The 21055-nt window shown below is 50.2% G+C and overlaps 1 protein-coding gene across 5 annotated transcripts in view; it reads right to left on the bottom strand.

Moving 5' to 3' along the window:
• BFSP1 (beaded filament structural protein 1) overlaps positions 1-21055 on the bottom strand; it is a gene marked incomplete at its 5' end in the record, with an annotated part of 67080 nt that overhangs the window by 6506 nt on the left and 39519 nt on the right. For 4 of the 5 annotated variants that reach the window (XM_082431689.1, XM_082431690.1, XM_082431688.1 and 1 more), the window contains 3 exons: positions 7735-7842; positions 11396-11488; positions 14297-14392. In XM_082431689.1, coding sequence (XP_082287815.1) covers positions 7735-7842; positions 11396-11488; positions 14297-14392 — 297 coding nt within the window. The remainder of the gene's footprint in view (positions 1-7734; positions 7843-11395; positions 11489-14296; positions 14393-21055) is intronic. The other variant, XM_082431687.1, reaches the window with a different exon arrangement.

Here is a 21055-nt window from a genome sequence, read left to right as displayed (position 1 = left end):
AAGAGAGCTTCTCAAACTTCATCGTGCATCTGAACCCCCCAAGGATACTGTTAAGCTCAGATTCTGACTCAGCAGGTCCGGTGGGGCTGGAGGGGCTGCATTTCTTTTCTTTTTTTTTTTTCTTAAAGGATAGTTACTTCTTTTTTTTTTTTTTTTTTTGGCTGCGTTGGGTCTTTGTTGCTGCGTGGGGGCTTTCTCTAATTGCGGCAAGCGGGGACTACTCTTCCTTGCGGTGCGCAGGCTTCTCATTGCGGTGGCTTCTCTTCTTGCAGAGCACAGGTTCTAGGCGCCTGGGCTTTGGTAGTTGTGGCTCACGGGCTCAGTAGTTGTGCCACACGGGCTCAGTAGTTGTGGCTCGCGGGCTCTAGAACGCAGGCTCAGTAGTTGTGGCACACGGGCTTAGTTGCTCTGCGGCATGTGGGATCTTCCTGGACCAGGGCTCGAACCCGTATCCCCTGCATCGGCAGGCGGATTCTTAACCACTGAACCACCAGGGAAGCCCGGGGTCTGCATTTCTAAGTGGCTCTCACTCGATGCCCATGGCTCTGGTCTCCAGGTCACACTTTTTGAGTCACGGGGGACTAGACAGGTATCTGAATCCAACCTCACGTATGTCCACCACAAGACGCCTCACACGTGCAGCTAAACGAGCGCATTGGACATGAGAGGGTGATTATTCCTGCGACAGCCTGATTCCTCACTTTATGTACAGATGTGGCCGTGTGACGTCCCTAGTGAGGACACCGGCAGACTCAGCTGACAAAGGTTGTCAGGAATGGATCTGTTGCATCAGGAAGGGGGGAAGGAAGGGAAGGAGGGAGGAAGGGGGGGAGGGAGGGAAGGAAGAAGGGAGGAAGGAAGGAAGGGAGGAAGGAAGGAACAGAGGGAGAGGTACATGCACTAGACACTCTGGGAAGCCGTCCACTGGCCTGTGTTGTCCCCATGTCTGATGACTGTCCCATCTCACACGTAGGAAGTGTCCGGGCAGCAGTGTGACCACACTCCCCTGACCAGAGCCGCAGAACCAGGACTCAGGCTGGCCTGTCACATGCTTCCTCCCTGGGCATCTGGGAAGGGATCTCAGGAATAGCGGTGACTTGGTGGCAGGTTCTAGACTCACTGGGACACGTAAGCCCGGGGTCTGAGGCTGCCACCCTGGAGCAACAATCTTTCATAAAGTACGTGGAGAAACTGAGAAAGGCAATTCTTCAGAAAGACAGAGACATGAAGCCAAAAGGCAAAGGCAACAGAGATGAGAGAGCTGGCGAAAGACAGAAAAGAGGGAATCGGGGAGAGTGAGCGGCTCCCGCCGCCCGCCCTGTTCCCAAACGTCATCAGCCCCTTTACATCTTGCTCGTTTGGGGGAAAATATCTTCACAGTCGAGAAAGCTGGAGACACCACCCCAGGTGACGCAAGTGGCACCGCCAGTACAAAGACACAGCCACGTGGTGAGAGGCACGGAGGACCCATCACTTCTGTTGTGTTCCTGCCACAAACGCAGAGCCTCAGCTCAGCCCCGAGAAAGCATCAGGGAAGCCCAGATGGGGGGACGTCCCACAGGAGGACTGGCCATCAAGGTCATGAGAAACAGAGACAGGCAGGAACTGTCCCAGACTGGAGGGGGCTGAGGAGATAGGACAGCTGAATGCAAGCAGGATCCAGGACCAGAAAACACGTGAGCAGGGTAACAGGTGAGATTTCAGGCAAATCTGTTACCGGGATGGCGTGCTCGACAATGTCCTGGTTCCAACCTTGGTGCTGCGCTATTAAGAGGTTGACTTTGAGGGAACTGGGTGGAGAGTACGGGAAACCTCTGGGCTATTTTTGCAGCTTCTTAGAAGTCTAAAATTATTTCAAAATAAACCAAGCGAGTTTGACCAGGTTTCTGTTCCTCATTAAAAATTATCTCCATTCAAACAGTCTCCTGGGATGTCAAATACTGAGGCACAGCCCCTGATTCTTGGTGTGGCCACAGGCTCTTACCCACACCGGCGTTCACACACTCTAGGAAATGCTTCCATGAAGTAAGGAATTCAAAGGACCCCTTTGAGGCTCAAATCTCAGAGACAAGAAGCCATCCGGAGTGGATGAATCCCCACGTAAGCCTCTCCATTTCCACGGAGCAGTCCTGAGAACGAAGCGTGCGGGTCACAGGCTGGCATGGCTGGGGTCCAGCGATCCCAGTGTCAACCGGGCAGCAGGAGGGCATGAAAGCTGATCACAACTGCCTTTCATCAAAGCTGAGCTTTCTCCCACATGAGCAGGAAAGGGCTGTGCCCGCAGCACCTGGGTGTTATAGCTCAATAATTTAAACCATTCATCAGACGGCGAGGTATTCAGGAAAACCAGTAAAAGCCCCGCTTTCAGCAGCTCAAAGGGGGCTAACGCAACGTCTCTGATGGGAGTGATCTCGGCACTGGCTTCAGATGCCGTCCAGCCCCAGCCGGACTGTGGGAGAAAGAAACCCTCGTTCCAGGACCCACAGTCCAGAGGGGGAGGCAGCTCGGTCACAGGAACAAGCCCAAGGTGTCACAGAACCCACGGAGAGGCCCAGGATGCTGGGGACATCACGGAAGTCTTCCAGGAGGAGGTGGGGCCGGTCCAGGTGCTGCAGAAGCCAAGCCACGCGCAGAGAGAGAAGTGAGGAGCAGAGGCGCTGGTACCAGGATCCGCAGGAGGGGTCCAGAGAGGAGAGGGGGAGAGAGCAGCCCACAGACAGCCCTGGTGGCTGGAAAGAGGCAGGTGGAAGGTGTGGGCCTCTAGGCAGCCGGAACTTCATCTTGAGCTAGGTGACTGTGTGTCTCCGCTTGGACCGCTAGATCCGGCTGACAGCCGTCTCCCCACCGGGCTTGCGCGGCCGGAGCAGGAGTCAGGCCAGGCTCTGCTCAGTGTTCCCCGGACCTCGCATGGGGCTGGCCAGAAACGGCTGAAAGATAAGGGTTTCAGCACAGCTGCAGGGCTTGCCTCTGCACAGCATGGTCCTTAGGGACCCGGGCCAGTGCTTCACAGTGAGCCCATCTGGAGAGGTGACCTCCTGCCTCAGTCCCTTTAGGCACCCAGACTCCTTTGGCTCCAAGGTCATTTCAAAAAGGAAAAAGAAATCAAGTGTCCTTCACCGATTACACGCTGTCTTACCAAAATCTACCACCAGGTGGTGCTAAGGGACTTTAACGAGAAATCACACCTGGGAGGCGTATACTTTCCCAATAATCTGACTTTTTTCACTTTCCTGTCACAGAAACTTTCAGCAGATGCAATTTAGAGAACCAGAACGCCTGTCCCTTCTCGTCCGCCTGGAAGAAGTGCCGTCCCCAGGGGTCTCGTGTGTGGTCCACATTCAGCTCCAATCGTGGGTGCGGTCCTGGGCAACCTGTGGACCAACGTTCTCAAACTTGAGCCTGCGGAGCCACCTGGAGGGCTTGTTAAACGAGATGCTGGGCCCGCTCCGGAGTCCCTGGTTCCGTGAGCCTGGGACGGGCCCGTGAACGAGCATTTCTGACAAGCCCCCAGGTGATGCTGACGCTGGTGCTGCTGGTTCCGGGACCTCCCCCTGAGGACCCTGTGATGGAGGATTCCAGAAGCATCAGATGCCCTAACCATAGGCAGAACCAGCTGCCACAGCCCTGCCGGCTGGACCCCTCAGGCTGCAAGGAGCTCCCCCTCCCCTGGCCCCCACCATGTCCCCAGTCATGGCCCTGGCCCCGCTGAGGGGCTAGGCTGACGAGTCTCCCCTGGAACGCTCAGCTCAGCTACTCCACTGGGAAGTCACGACAGCCTTTTAAAATCAGCAAAAAGCCAGCCGTGAACATCTCGTGAATAAGGCTATGGAGGCCCCGAGCCAGGAACCCCGGTGCCCGAGATGTAGAATATTCTGGCCCAACGTGGGACCCACCCCTACATCAATGTTCTCAAAGTGTGGTTCCTGGCCCAGCAGCAGCATCTGGAATTTAGAAATAAAAATTCTTGGGCCACGCCCCAGACCCACTGAGTCAGAAGCTCTCAGGTGGGTCCTGCCACATGCGTGTTTTGATTCAAGCTAATTAGGCAGATTTTCGGCCCCCATGACCTTTGCCCCCCATGACCTTTGCCTCTTAGCCGTATGCCCATGAATATATTACGTTACTCGGCAAAGGAACTTCTTACTCAGCTGACCTTAAAAAACAGGGAGATTATTCTAGATTATTCCTAATTCCACGGGCCCTTAAGAGCAGAAATCAGGGAGATTAGATGCACGAGAAAGATCTGAAGCACCACTGCTGTCCTTGAAGATGGAGGGGCCACATGCCAAGGAAGGTGGACGGCGTCTGGAGTAAATCCTGGCCGACAGCCAGCAAAGAAATAGGGTCCTTGGTCCCAGCGGCACACAGAAGGGAATTCTGCCAATGACAGGAACGGGACAGGAAGCAGATTCGGCCCATCCCCCAACAAGAACCTCCAGATACGGGGGACCCAGGCCGGCCGACACCTTCATTTCAGGGCTGTGAGCCCCAGAGCAGAGAAACCAGCCAAGCCTGCCCCAACTTCTAACCTGCAGAACCGTAAGATCACAAGGAAGTGCTGTTTTAGGCCCTGACCTTTGTGAAAATTTATTATGGCCGCAAGAGAAAACTAATATGACTCTTGTTTCATCAGACCCCCTGCTAGGTTTTATTTATTATAAGCACATATATTATTATGGAGGAAATGCTTTGGCAATATTTTGATAACTAATTCGGCAGATATTATTTTGTTTCAATATAATTGGTTTCCTTTTAATTCTATGTACTTTATTTTATGCCTTTAACATTTTTCTTTTTTTTTATGGAAAATGTCGATATCTTATTTTACTATTATTAATGTTAAGTATGTGATGCCAAAGAAATGAAGGTAATTTTACAAACTCAGAATTTTGGCAAATACATGAAATTTCTGTTTTATTACAGTTTTATACCACATTAGTTCAAATGCATTTCTCTACAACTACTCCAAGAGAGCTCCTCTGAAATTATTTCAGCCATCCTTAACATGTGACTTTACCAAAGACTTTGAATGTAAAATAAACATATAAAATTTCAAATTAGTAACTTTTAATTATGAATGGGATAAGAAAGAAAGTCATCAGATGATGGCTGGGGCTATTAATTTCCAACAAGACACTTTGTTGAAATGTTTCTTCTGATACCCCAGGTATAAATGAGAACCTTCAAAAAACAAGGGCAGAACCAAAGTACAATAAAGAAGCCTCTTTAGCTTACGCCTCCCATAGTCCTAAACCTCTGACAGAAGCTATATGCCTTTAACATTTTTCTGAGAAAGGGTCCAGGGGCTTCACCAGACTGCTCGGCAGGGGACTGGTGGGGGGGATGGCACAGAAGAGACAGTGAAACCCCACCAGTTAGAGAGACAACGACCTCAAAGTTAGACAAGCCAGTCTTTGTGCAGCAGCTACGGGTGGGTACAGGCGGCCAAGCAGAGAGCTTTATCTCATATTCTCAGAAACTAGGCTAATCCTTTATGAAACGTCTTAATTTTATAGTCAATAAATGCACATGTGTCCACAGAGAGACAAGCATTCTTTTCGCCCTGGAACCGGACTTCACTGGTTGATGTGCCCACCACATCAGGCTGGGCTCCCTCATCTCCTGAGAAGGAGACTGGGCTCCTTCTTAGTCTCTCGGGCAGAGGTTTTCAATCTTATCGCCGCGGCCACTGGAAGAGCCACATTTTACATCACAAACCATAGACATCATACAAAGATATAAGTACGTGTGTGTATTTGCACAAATCTATATACTTAAACACACATACAGATATATTTAAAACAAAGGTTTCACAAAATAAATCCTGCCTCTACTCGCCATGCACCCTGTCATTTCCTCTTCGGTCTTAGGCTAGTGTTGTGAATTCCTTCTTTTCTCAAGCCAGTTGATTCTGCTGAGTTCATTTTACAACCCAGTAATGAGTTGTAAATGGTGGTTTGGAAAACACTGGTGTCTAGAACCGTGACTGGGTGTGCATCCACTTCTCCAAACACTCATTCACACACACACATGTACACACACATACACACAAAAACATACACGCATACACTTATATACACACATATAGACGTACACACAGACACACGTATACACATACACAGTGCACATATGTACACATATAAAAACATGCACACATATTACACACACGTACACACACAGTTACATACACGCATACACTTACATACACATGCATACACACATGCACACATATAAAAACATGCACACACATTACACACACGTACACACATACAGTTACATACACATATTTTACACACGCATACACTTACACACATATATACATACACTAACGCACAAATATATACACACACATATACACATACACGCATACACACACATATACACATACACTTACATACAGACATATACACACGTGCACACATGCACACATATAAAAACGTGCACACACATGACACACACACACACACACACTCACACACCCTGACCCTCCCTCCATCCTCTCAGGGCCTCAGAGGAAACCACACACTCACCAAGTCACCAAAACGGTGCATCTGGTCCCCAAGCTGTGGTTTGTCACAAGAGCAGGACGCATTTTAAGGACAGTACTCGCTTTCCTGAGCTGGGGTCTTTGCCTTGGGGGACCATCCCCAGGCCCCCGTTCGCTCTCCGTGGCCCCTGAGTTGCTGCACAGGGAGGGGCTGGGCAGTGGGTGGGGCAGGAATCAGGATTCTGTACTCAAGTCTTGAGATCTGGAGGACACCGTGTACCCACCAAAAGCACCACATATCATGGGTTTCTGCAGGGTTTGATCTTGTCAGGCATTGGTGGGATAGAAACAAAGTAACATATAGCCTTTAATGGTCTAGGTTTTCTAGAGGGGCAGATTTTTTTAAAATTTTTGTTCTCTTGTCCCTTATGTGTACTTGTCAAACCGAACGTTAATTTACTTTTGGATCTGGGAAAAATGGTTACACAGCGTAAGAAGCGTATTCTAACCCAACGTCCCCATCAGAATGGCCCGGTGTACAGTAACGACAGAAAGAAAACGAGGAATCACAGGGTTGGCGGGGGTGGGATGACCCACGAAGCTCGTTAACCACGAAGGAAGGCCACAGAGACAGGACTGAGCTTTCCTGCCAAGTTTGCAAACAGCTTTTTTGCTCATTTGCAAACTAAGCTTCACCAAAAAAGGAAAAGGGGTGGGGTGGAAATGCAAAGTTTCCGCTAACAAATTATGAGCAGGAGCAAATCCCAACACAACCACTGTCTCCCGGGTTGCAGTCAAATTCCAAAGGAGAGAGTTTAGGTCATGAGAAGAGAAACAGGAAGCACAGATTCGCGCAAGCGTAGGGTAAAAACCCCAACGTATGTCCATTTCTTATTTTCAAAAACAAGGTTAAACTGGGCAAAACATCGGTTATGCAGGAGTGGGGATAGCTTACCCTCGGTGGGGGAGGGGCAGCGACTCAAAGGGGGCCTGTGGGGGACCTCCGGGGGCAACGAATTAGTGGGACCTGCTGCCCCCCTTGGCCCAGGGCTTTTCCAGTCTGGGCAGGAAGGCATCCCAGGAAGTGGACGGCTGGTCACCCCACTGGGGATGCTGTTTGCGGCTCTGAGGGCTGAGGACACAGGTGTGTTGAGTTTGTAGAATTCACAGCGCTAGATGCACGAGTGCACACCTCTGCAGGCACGTGACACCTGAATGAAAGGAGCAGACAGGAGGGGCGGGCATACCTGGGCCTGCAGCTCGGCTCTCTGGGCCTGCAGGAGGCAGAGCACCTCTTGGCCGTCCTCCAGCTGGCTCTGCAGGGCGGCCACCTCCCTTTCTGTCAGGAGCTTCGCCTGCACAAAGAAGCCAGACTCAGCATGCTCACACTCGGAGGAGAGGGGTCGCTGTGTTCTGCATGTTTACGTCCCCCCAAGTTCACAGGCCGAGGCCCTAACCCCCAATGCATGACATCTGGAGGTGGGACCTTTGGCAGGAGGGTTGGTTTAGATGAGGTCATGAGGGTGGGGCCCCCATGATGGGATTAGTGTCCTTATTAGGAGAGGACGAGACACCAGGGCCCCCTCCTCCATGTGGGCAGCAAGGAAAGGACAGGAAAGGACAGGGAGAGGGTGGCGTCTACCAGCCGGGATGGGGTTCTCCCCAGGGACCAAATCTGCCAGCCCCCTGACCTTGGACTTCCAGCCTCCAGAACTGTAAGCAATAAGTGTCTGTTGGTTGAGCCACCTGGTCTATGGTATTTTGTCACAGCAGCCAAGCTGACTCAGGCGGGCCCACTGTGGCCACTCACTGCCTTTTCGCTTTGTTTTCTAAGTCTGAGCCCTGAGCCAGAGCCACCAACTGTGCTGAGCCATCCCCATGGCACACAGCAGGGGCCATGGCGACAGGGGAAGCCCGGTCGGTGCTCCCGGAATGTTCCAGAAGGAGGTCCACCCTCAACCTCTCCACACTCGGCAGAGCAGCTGCCCTTTTCCCACCAGCCTCTCCACATTATTCAGAAACATCCAAACCCCTTCCTGACAGCCTGGCCTCTCTAGAGCAGCGCCTTCTGACACGGAGACCCCCACCCCCCACCCCCCACCCACTGGGCAGAGTCACAGCCCAGCACGTTCACGGCCACTCACTGAAGGTGCCCCTGCTCTGCAGCTGCCTGCAAAGTGGCCAGAGCAATGAGACACAGAGAAAGTGAGAGCGAGGGAGGAGGAGCGGGTCTGGGGACAGAGCTGCCGAAGGATGGTGTGTTTATTTCTGAGTCTCTCAGTGGAGACGTGCATTGTCTCCGTCTCTCTGTGTGTCTCTCTCTCCTTGTGTCTGTCAGTCTGTTTCTCCCTCTGTCTCTGTCCTCCCTGCTTCTCTGTGCCTTGGCTCCCGCCTCCCTGCACCAAAGACACAGCCATGGGGACAGCTGGGAGCAGAGGGGACTCACGTCCTGGGTACCACTACATGGGATGTGCAAACATGCCCACCGAGACCTGCAGCCTCAGCACGGACGCAGACACAGTGCAAATTCCTCACCCACCTCCCCGCCAGGGCCCGGCCTGCTTGTCTGGCCCCACCTCTCCTCACCACCCAGCTCCTACTTATACTACATCCTCCCCATGCCCACCCACAGGTGCCCCTACAGTGCCTCGCACACAGGAGGCCCTTGGATACTTACTGTAGAGGAAGGAAGACAGCCGGCAGCTGTCAGCTGGAAGCCGGCACTAACCAACACCCCCAGAATGATGCTCCCTCCTTATAAACTTACAGACGATGCCACCTCAACATCCAAAGATGTCACTCTGGGATCCCAGGGGAACAAGACAGAAACAAGACCGGCTCTGCAACTGTGTCTGAGCTCAGACCAAGCGACCACCGTGTAACCACAGAAATGACCACTACCTCAAGTGGTGATGCCTAGTTACCAAGCACGGCCTTCGCCTCGCCCCATACCTCGGCCTCCAAGGTACAGACTCGGGGGATATTCAGCCATAAGACCAGCCCCCCACCCCCCGAGAGCACCCAGGCCAGCGCAGGCCCCCATCCACGGCGTACACCCTCCCCTCCTGGGGGGAATAATAAACCCAGCTTGATTTGACCACAGGGGTGGCCCCAGGGACCTCTGGCTACAGGACACTGACTTTATGCTTTATGGACACATTAACCCCGCGCTCCTAGGAAGCAATGTTAATCATATCCTTTGTGCAAACTCAACTGGCATTTTCTAGGACAGTAACAAGAGTCAAAGGAGCAAACCTGAAAGCAACCACCTAGCTCGTAGGTAGAATTTTTCAGCTGAGATTAATAAAGAATGTGATTCTTTCTAAATCTGCTTTTTAACATGCACACGAATCCCTGAGCATCTTGCTAAAATGCAGATTCTGACACAGTGGGTCTGCTGGGGGTCGGGCTGCAGATGCTGCATTTGTCTCAAGCTCCCAGGCAACGATGCTGAGTGTCTCTGATGATCACTGACGCTATCAAACTAGGTCTAGACGGCTCTACATTAGTACAACTCAGAAGAATAGGGTTACAAGGGAACAGATGATGTGATTTTAAAAGTGTGCTCTGATGTAAAACACCTACGAATTAAAGGAAAAATGTCTGCAAAACAGAAATAAAGTGTCTGGAAAGAAGTCTCTGACAAAGAAAATTATGCTTTAGGAGAAGCTGTTTTTTAGGCCTTAGCGGCAACCCCAGTTCAGTTGGGGTCATTGGTGGGCAGTGTGGACAAGAATATCCCCATCAAGGCCAAAAAAAGTAACTCTCCTGCCTCTTAGATGTTACTTGGCAGGGTTCAAAAGTGTCTCTGAAAGCAAATTTGGGGATTTCTTTAGCTTTGATATAAAAAATTAGGTTCAAACAAACATCAAGCAGTTCTCCACTGGTTCTCCAGGGTGTGGGCCTGGGTAGACTTCTGTCCTAAGTCATCCTTGCAGAAAAACCCAGAGTCTTCTCAGTTGAACAGTCTACAAAACCCTGTCCCAGCGTAACACTCCTCTGGAGAAAGGACACATGACATTTTTGTTTTAAGCTGCATCCTTTTCAGTTTATTTTTACAATATCATATCATGCATCACAAAATCCCATAAACCACATTAGGGAAAAAAATACATCAATATCCTGTTGCCCTGCTAGAGAGCTAAGTGAGGAAGGGATTTGGAACATTATATTGGGAATAAGGTTTTACGTCCAAATCCCAGTTTTTTTTAAAATCGGCTTCAATCACCTCTATCCTTTCCCAAGAGTTTTCATGCCCCAGACTAGCAGAGCCTGACCTTGAAAATAGAGTCACTAATTGTCTGAGGTTCTCTGTACTCAAAATTATGGCCAAATTGATAAGGGGAATAAGAAAACAAACAACCCAATAAAAAAATATGGGCAAAAGTCTTGGGTAGATAGTCCAACAAAGAAGCTATACGAATGGCAAATAAGCACATGAAAAGATGCTCAACATCATTAAGGCGTGAGGGGATGCAAGTTAAAAGTACAGCGAGATACACAACATACCTATTAGAGTAGCACACGGCAAAACCAAAATAAAAACCCGACATACCCAGCGTTGACAAGGAAGCAAAGCAACAGAAACTCCCATCCGTTGCCAGTGGGGATGCAGCAGTGCTACAGCGCTTGGGAAACAGTCTGGTAGTTTCTTATAAACTAGACAAGGAAGGACAGCCCGTAATCCTCAAGAGGAAATACCTAAGAAGATGGTCAGGGGCACAGTTTATGTCCCCAGATGTCTAAATACCCACGTTCACCGTCTGAGTGAAAGAGCAGAAGAGTGAACTTTGAACGTGAACCTGCAGTGGGGGTGACCTGACGCCTCTCCCTGGGTCTCTGGGCCCCCGGGGCTGCAGGACGAATCCCCACGTGCAGTTTCCCAGCCGCCTGGGCTCCCGTTCTTACCTCTCTCATGCCACTGGTTATGGCGGCTGCTTGTGGGGTGGTCTGGATGATCTGCTGCAGGATGCTGACATAGGTCTGAATCTCCAGAAGATTCTGTTGGGGGAGGAAAGCGTTCTCATGAGAACTTGAGTTCCCCACATTTTCCCCTCCGGCACCAGGTGACCCGCGGGATGAATGCCTTCACGTGTCCCACCGCCACAAACAGGACAGACCGTGATGGGTGCGGAGGACGCTTTATGCCTCCTTTAATCTGCATGAGAACACTGGGCTCCATGAATAAACCGAGGCTTAGTTCCTGTCACCTTCCCTTCAGTCCCGTGGCTGCCTTGCGGCTGTCTCCATAGCGCCCAGGATGCAGGGTTATCAGAAAATCAGGGACGGGGGACAAAGAGTCCCCGGAGGGCACAAAGGACCTTGCTGACTGCAGCACAGGCGGTGCTTCAGAGGACAGGCTGTGGCCAGTCCGGCCCGGACTGCCTCACTCACTAGCTGCATGTGGCCTCAGGCAAGGTATTCAAACCTCCTAAACCTCCAGTTCTTCCACAAAAGAGGGATTAACAACCTGAAGGCAATGCCTGGTCCCTTTCACCAGCAGATCACCTGGGCCTGCTCTGTGCATGAGAGTTGAGGACGTAGCACAGCTGCCCCCTCCGCAGAACTGCCCTCGGCCACACAGTGGTCATCCTGCCAGGAAGCTATGCAACTGCCCCCAATGCCACACCATCCCCCACCCGGACCAATGACTCCTGGCTCAGGACACAAGACCAACCCCCTTGCCTCAAGGTGGGACCAAGCTTGTGGTGCGATTCACGCTCCAGAGCCCCCATGGGATCAGGCTGAGCCTGGACTCCAGCTCAGCCCCTTCCCCTGCGCCTTCCTGCCCCCCACCCCACCTATATGCACCTCAGGCTCTGCTGACAGGGAACCTAGGACACTGTCTCTTGAGGCTGTTTTTTGGGATTCAGTGAGACAATGCAGCAGGCACCCACAGAGGCAGGAAGGGACTCTGATGCTGCCTGAGCACTTGCCAGGTTCCAGGTTGTACCAGATGCTTCACCCATATTACCTCACGTCGCCTCAGTGTGGGTTTCCCCAGAAGCAGACAGTTATAGATCGAAAGTTGTGTCCCTCCAAAATTCATGTGCTGAAGCCCTAACCCCCGGCAGGATGGTGTTTGGAGGTGGGACCTTTGGGGAACAATTAGATTTAGATGAGGGCATGAAGGTGGGGCCCCCAGGGTGGGATTAGTGCCCTGATAAGAAAGGCAGTCACTCTCTCTATGGATACGGATCTAGGAAAGGCCAGGTGAGTGCGTGGCAAAAAGGCAGCCGTCTGCAAGCCAGGAAGAGGGTCCTCACCAGAACCCAACCCTGCCGGCACGCTGATCTCCGTGCTCCAGCCTCCAGAGCTGAGAGGAATGAATTTCTGTTGCTCATAAGCCACCAGTCCGTGGTACTTTGTTATAGCAGCCCCAGCTGAGTAAGATACAGACCCTGGGGGAAGGATCTGGGTGCAAATAGTTTGCTTGGGCAAAGATGCCAGGAAACGTGAGCAGTGGAGTGGGGAGGTGAGACACCTGTGTTATCAGGTGAGTTACCCCTGTGGGCACCAGTCCTAGCGGGGCTCTCTGGGAGCCGGTGCAGAGGGAACTGGGGTACGTGTCCACCAACTCCATCCCTTCCTGGCTGAGGCTGCTCTGGGGGCATTAACTCCCCAACATTTCCTGTGAGGCAGACCTGCCCTCCGCTGCCTGGTGCACATCCGTCCTGAGGCATAGACGCAGACACTGCAGCTGGAGGGAGGCCAGGCCCCCTGGAGAGGTCAGCCCTGAGGGTTGAGGGTCAGGGCCAGGCCCACAGGTGTCTATGCTCAGATAACACGGCTGTGCAGGAAGGAGAGTCTGGCGTTTGCATTTTGAAGATGAAGAAGCTCAGAGAGGTTAGGCCATTGGCCCTTGGTTACACAGCTCCAGGACTGGACTTTTCCAGAACACCAAGGCCCCCCCAACGTGAGGCCTGTGAGAAGCTGGCGGGGGTGGGGGCAGAGCACAGTGCTACATGCGAGGAGGCCCCTGCATGCCATGTGTTCCCTCAGAGACAGCGCTAAAAAATTACGATTTTTGCATTTTCTCCATTTTCTGAGCTGAACCAGTCAACAGGCTACAGCTTAATCCAGACGGATCTGTGTGCAATTACTCTGTGGACTGTAACGTCCTGCACAGATATTGGCTCCCCCCGACCCATAACCCCACACACCCACACACACACACCCACACCCACACACACACACACCCACACACACCATGCACACACACACATGCACACACATACATACACACACCATGCACACACACACACGCACACACACGCACATACACACATACCCCCCCACACACATACACACATACACACACACACATACCCCCCCACACCCACCCACACACACACACACCCCCACGTGCACACACACACACACCCCACGCACACACACACACACACACACACACACCCACACACATACACACACACATGCACACACATACACACACACACCATGCACACACACACGCACACACACACACATACACAGATACCCCCCACACACATACACACACACATACACACATACCCCCCCACACACATGCGCACACACACACACTCACGCACACACGCACATACCCCCCATGCACACACACACACACATACACACACACACACACTGCCACCCCTCCCACAGCCCCGCAGGTCTGGCTCACCAAGTGCCGTCCAGTGACCAGCCCAGCCCCGCTTGGTTCGGGGCACCGCACACAGGGCAGCCCACCCCAGCCACCCCATTTTTTTCAGCCACGAGTGCCCTGAACTGGTTTTCTGGGGGGAAGGGCTACAGAAGGGTCATGGTTACCTTTTTGTACCTGTCCTTGGCCGCACTGATGTCATCCTGCAGAAACTGGGCTTCGATCTGAAGGCGCAGGTTACTCAGCAGGGCTTCATCTGCCTCCTGCAATGAGAGGCATTGACTCTGAGGGGGCCGCGGGGGGCGGGGGGCGGGGGGCGGAGAGCAGGGGCGTGGGTGTGACATCGGCTGGGGCCTTACCAAAATGCAGACTTGTTTGCTGGGTCTGGGAGGGCGTCTGAGATTCTGCATTTCTAGCCAAGCACTGGGTTAGCCCATTGGTCCTGGTCTAGAGTAGTAGTTCTCAGCCAAGAGTGATTTTGCCCCCAAGGGGACATTTGGCACAATCTCGAGGGTTTTTTCATTGTCACCACTTGGCGGGGGCGGGGCGGGGCAGGGGCGGGTGGGGGGTGTGTTACTACCGGCATCTAGTGGGTTGCAGCCACCGATGCTGCTAAACATCCTACAATACTTAGGACAACCCCACACAACAAAGAATTCTCCAGTCCGAAGTGTCAATAGTGTCAGGGTTGAGAAGCCTTGATCTAGAAAGATCAGGGAGAAAGAGTATATTTATATACCGATAACCTTAAAATTTAAGTTACATCTATATTTGTTCTATATCCTATCATCAGTGAGTTGAGTTTCTAAGACTAAGAAACAGTTTTCCCTTAACACTGAAACCTTTATTTTAGAATGAAGCTAGACTAACACAACACTGTAAATCAACCACACTCCAATAAAAATTAAAAATAAACAAATAAAATAGAATGAAGCTAGACCCCTATCTTACCATTCACAAAAATGAACTCTAAATGGATTAAAGATTTAAATAATTTAATACTGAAACAAAAACTCCAAGAAGAAAACAGGAAAAAATCTCCCTGACATGGGCGTTGGCAATGATTTTTTTGGACATGACACCTAAAGCACAAGCAACGAAATCAAAAATTAACAAGTGAGACTACATCAAACTCAAAAAAAGCTGTGCACAGAAACCATCAACGAAGTGAAAAGACAACCTATGGGATAGGAAACCTTAATTTTAATAATTTTCTCCCAAGGACTGTTGACACCTTGAGGCCATGTATCTTCAACATAAAATTCATGTTTTAGCATGATTGCTATGGTGAATAGTGTTTGTTCCTTTCTAGTTGGAAATGACACTTAGGACAGAAGATTGAATGTTCTCAACAAACTTTTTGATAATTCACCAACTTTTATCTCATTGATCTTTTTTTTCAATAAATTTATTTATTTTATTTATGTATTATTTTTGGCTGCGTTGGGTCTTCGTTGCTGCACGTGGGTTTCTCTTGTTGCGGAGCACTGGCTCTAGGTGCGTGGGCTTCAGTAGTTGTGGCTCTTGGGCTCTAGAGTGCAGGCTCAGTAGTTGTGGTGCACGGGCTTAGTTGCTCCGCAGCATGTGGGATCTTCCCGGACCAGGGCTCAAACCTGTGTCCCCTGCATTGGCAGGTGGATTCTTAACCACTGTGCCACCAGGGAAGCCCATATCTCATTGATCTTGTTTGGATCAACCAAATAGGTATGAGTAAGTATTTGTGCTCTTCATAAGATAGTGCTGTGATGTCTGGAACTGACTTAAATACTTCAACAATTCAGCGAGATGTTACAGGTCCAAGTTCCTTGCCGCCTCTGCCATGCCCACCTGCCAATACCTGAGGGCCTGCTAAGTGAATTTTTACTGACTTCCTAATGACTTGTTAAAAAGCATGATGAATGTTAGCAATGGGCTCTCACTGACAGAGGTAGAAATGTGGTTTGCTAAAATATTTAAGATACTCCCTACCACTGCGTGAACAGTGTTAAGACAGTCAAGGTATGTGGACAGGCCAAGATATTTTGAGACACACGCCATCCTGGTACTAATAGCGTTTAGGTTCCAGGGAGGCATTAGGCCTGCACTCTTCGGAAAGGCACTTGATTCCTTATAATCGTTCCTGTAAAAGACCGCTGGTGTAGGGAGATATGATTGTCTGATGCTGACAGCAAGGATACCAGAATCCTGACCCTATTGTATCACCTGTCGTGAATGAGCTTTTCATGCAAAGTGTTGCCTTAGCACCTAAAACAGCAGAGATCTGGGACTGCATGGAGCCTGGAGAAGAGGCTGTATGAACCTTAGGGGACTGCATCAGAATAAAGGCTTATTTAATAAATATCCATTCACGTGAATTTGGTCTGAAACTTCAGCCAGATTGTCAGGGATCGGCTAACCCTCACCCAACTCAAACCTCAAAATAGGTACTCAAAATGGGTAAACTATTTTACCTACCCAAGAGAACTTCAGAGTTTATCTTAAAGAACTTAAGAGTTGTGCTAGTAGATCAGATTGATCAATTTGCAATAGTTAGCAATGTACCTTCACACATGCCTTTTGTGTAGGTTTATGCAAGCAAAAATTAAATAAGTTGGGACTTCCCTGGTGGTGCAGTGGTTAAAAATCCGCCTGACAATGCAGGGGACACAGGTTCAATCCCTGGTCAGGGAAGATCCCATATGCTGCGGAGCAACTAAGCCCACGAGCCACAACTACTGAGCCCACGCGCCACAACTACTGAAGCCCCCGCGCCTAGAGTCCATGCTCCACAACAAGAGAAGCCACCGCAATGAGAAGCCCGCGCACTACAATGAAAAGTAGCCCCCGCTCGCCGCAACTAGAGAAAGCCCGCGCACAGCAACAAAGACCCAATGCAGCCAAAATAATAATAATAATTAAAAAATTTATTTTAATTAAATGTTATTCTAATACAGCGTTGTCCAACCCTCAGGCGTAATTTTAAATTTCTTAGTAGCCCCATCAAATAAAAGAAACGGGTGAAATTAATTTTAACAATATATTTTATTTCACCCAATATACCCAAAATCTTATTTTATGATGTCATCAACATTTTAAAAGCTATTGATGAGATATTTTCCTTTTTTCCAGGCTAGGTCTTTGAAACCTAGTATGTCTTTCACACTCACAACACATCACATCGATTTGAACTCTGCATTTTGACCCCTCCCCAGCCTCACATGGCTAGTGGCCCCTGCGCTGGACACGGAAGGTCTAGAGGACTGATTTTAGACACGTGGACCATCTTGTCTCCCTCAGTGTCTCCTGCTCTAGGGGGAATCCCACAGCCCTTTCAGCCTCTAATTTCCGGTTACCAAATCCTTTCCCCTGAAGACTCTGAAATCCCTTCATGGATACCAGGGATGCCAACACTGGGCAAACAGGTGGGGAGGGAAGAAGGGAAGGACCCCAAGACCCAGAGCCGGTTCCTCACCCGCAGCCCCTGGACTCTCCTGAACGCTTTCCCCGAGGTGCCGCCCACTTCTCAGCCCTGGAGCTGGGCCTCCGCTGTCCAGGCTCAGCTGCCCAGCATGTGCGAAAATCACACTCTTTAAGGGACCCACCCATGGTCTGAAGTATTATTTTTAAATCAGAAGTAAAAGAATGAACCAAATTATTAAAAGGGATGCATGTCTCCAGGTACAGGGCTCTGAACTAAAATAACGTGAAATCCGTCTTTGGGTGTTTTAGCTTCTGGGCTCATTCTTTTGATAAATGAGTTAACCAGTCGCTGACTTTTGATACGCTCTGCCTTCAGGAGTTTACCATCCTGGGGGCTTAATGATGGGTCCTCAAATCCTGTGTCACAGGGATGGTCACACAGAGTACAATGAAAACACAACAGTATTGTCCTTGTTTCAAGACCTGTGCTGCCCGACTCCCCCCCAGCCCCCGGGAGAGCAGAGCATTACTGATGCTCTTGTGCAAACGCCCCAGGGAAGGTGGGGGGCCCCTTGGAGGTCCTGGTGAATGGCTTTCTGAGTTACTCAGGACTGTCACATAAGCCTGGGGAAGCCCCTTCATGAGAGACATGGTGAAGGAAAAAAAGCCTGGGTGTCTTTCCAGCACTGGGAAAGGGCTGAGGAACCAGATAGATCCTGGGTAATTTACAGGCCTTGGGAAGGACAGAAACCAGGGCAGTCCCAGCAATCTAAGCAGCTGGGGTCCACGGCACTGCCCTTGGGATGACCCAGCTCCAGAGGCATTCATCTCTGCCCCCAGGAGGCACATCTCTGAGAGAGAGCTGCGATTGGCCCACATGGTCACATGACTGTCGTCTTGCCGACAATCCTCCTAGGACCACACTGACGGGAAGGAAAATCAGCCCCACCCCCTTGAGGCACGGTGGTTCCTTGTGAAAGTGATTCTCAGCTCTGGGGATGGGACACTGCTGAGTGGGTGTGGCTAAATCCGGGGCAGAGACGAGGCAGTGCTGGGTGGAGACCTGAGTTTCACCTTCACCTTCGGGATGCTTTCCTACTCGCCCCACCCTCGGCGCCTCAAGACTGCTGAGGATGGAATGGGGCAGGGAATTCTCAAACATCTTAATTTTTACCAAAAATTCATCCACAATTGATACACAATTACCGGAGCTGAAAAACTGAAAATGAGCTTTCAAGGACCTTTTGTGTCATTACTTATAAAGGGATCGAACACTCAAGATTTTAGAAATAGAAGGGACCCTGGGACTTCCCTGGTTGCGCAGTGGTTAAGACTCCGTGCTCCCAATGCAGGAGGCCCGGGTTCGATCCGTGGTCGGGGAACTAGATCCCACATGCATGCCGCAACTAACAGTTCACATGCCACAACTAAGGAGCCCTCGAGCCGCAACTAAGATACGGTGCAACCAAATTAATTAATTAAAAAAAAAAATAGAAGGGACCCTAAAGGTCATTGGTCCTCAAACTTAAAGCCACATGTGTCAACCTTCAAACAAAATATCCAAGGGAAGCCCACATACAGAAGGAAAGCAGAGATGTGCTTCCTGAAGGACATGACGGGGGGACAGGAACCTCGATCGGCTGGCAACCCTCCTCCCTCAGAGGCCCTTCAGCAAATCCACGGAACCCGAGGACACTGACAAACGCAGCTCAGAAACTGGAGTCTCACCTCACGGACGCGGAGATATCGCACCAGTGGGCCGTTCAGCTAGTGAACGGAGGTTAACTGGAGATAATGGGAATGCGATCTTCCCTCTACTAGGCAGGAGTTGAGGGCTGAGTGCTGACCCTGTCCTGCAAGGTGCTTGCTGTCCGTCCCCCTTGCTGTCCGTCCCCCACCTCCCTCTCAGGGTCAAGCCAAACAACCACTCTTAGGTCCCATCCGCCAACCTTTAAAACAGTGATAGTAACAGGCCAGCCCACACCCGTCCTTAAAAGAGAGAGTAACCAGATGCTCTGCAAGCACATTCTCTTGGTTTGAAGACAATCATCTGATAAATTGCCCGGGAAAACTCCCAAAGGTGAGTAGCTGCCGCTGGAATGTGCAGTTGCTGATACGGGGAGGAGAATTCGTTTGGAAGTGTTTTCTTTTGTTTGCACTAGAACTCAGAAATGTGTAGACGCTTGTGTTTTTATTATGCTTTTGGATGCTGTCAGCTGCATTTTCAAAAGCTCCACCAGCCGAAGCGTCTAGATTTTTCCAAATCGAGACTCTGGGCCAATATTCTAATTTTAGAAAACACTCCAGCCCTGATACTGTGTATGTTTTCATCTAGGCCAGTGGTTCTCAAAGTGTGGTCCCTGGACCACACCATCTGGAAATGATTAGAAACTTAAAAAATCTGGTGGATCCCAGACCTACCGGATCAGAATTTCTGGGGTAGAGGCCCAGGAATCTGTGTTTTAACACGCCCTCCAGGTGACGCTGATGCACAGGAAGTTCCAGAACCGCTGGCCTAGACGATTTTTGAGAAAGTAACTGAAGAAATAACTAGAGTCCTATATACCCTTGAAAAATCAGCCTTGCCAACCCAGTCACAGAGATGCTGGAAATCCATTAAAAACCCAACTGTCTGTATCCACACGCAGCCCCAAATCCAGCCCAACTAAAAAAATAAACAAAAACCAAAAAAACCAACTGCTAAAGAATGGGTATTCAAATTCATTAAGATTTCTAGTTAATTAGGGTTTGATTTAAAAAAACACCTACTTCAATCCTGGACGTCAAAAACCTTTCCAAAAATGTTAGAGTTGCTTTCCTTCCAGGGCTCACGCTGACCTGGAGGAGCTGAGCACGTCCCTCCACTCCCCACCCTCCCTCTTCCCACCACCTCGCCTTCCTCGACTCCACTCTCACCCTCTGCATCCTTCCTCACACTTCCTCTGCCTTCTGTTCTTCCAGCCGCCCACCGCCAGCCTCCTCCTAAACTCTTCTTCCCCAGATGGCTCTCCTCTTCTCCAGAAGTTCATTTCCAGCCTCAGAGGAATTCCTGGATGTATGAAGTCTTGTAGCCCTGAAATCAAAAGTTTTGTGCCCCATCCTTTCACCCCCTGAACTCCCCTGCCTCTTGCTCCTTTCCAGACACGTTTAAGATACACGACTTACACGGAAAAGCACATACAGCAGCTTTAGGTATTTCCTAAAATTGTTTTCCGGTGAAAGCATTCGACTAGCACCTACATCATTTTCAAATTGGCGATATACATAATGAGTCCTAGAGATTAGCCAAACCCAAATATTTTAAAGTCATCAGTTCTAGGGACTTCCCTGCTGGTCCAGTGGTTAAGACTCTGTGCTCCCAACGCAGGGGACCCAGGTTCAATCCCTGGTCAGGGAACTAGATACCACATGCTGCAACTAAAGTTCCTGCGTGCTGCAACTAAAGTTCCTGCATGCTGCAACTAAAGACCTGGCTCAGCCAAAATAAATAAATACTTAAAAAAAAAAAAAGTCATCAGTTCTAGTAA

Source organism: Balaenoptera physalus (assembly GCF_965194825.1).
Source record: "Balaenoptera physalus genome assembly, chromosome: 16".
Classification (NCBI taxonomy): domain Eukaryota; kingdom Metazoa; phylum Chordata; class Mammalia; order Artiodactyla; family Balaenopteridae; genus Balaenoptera; species Balaenoptera physalus.
This window is presented reverse-complemented; position numbering and strand designations above follow the sequence as displayed.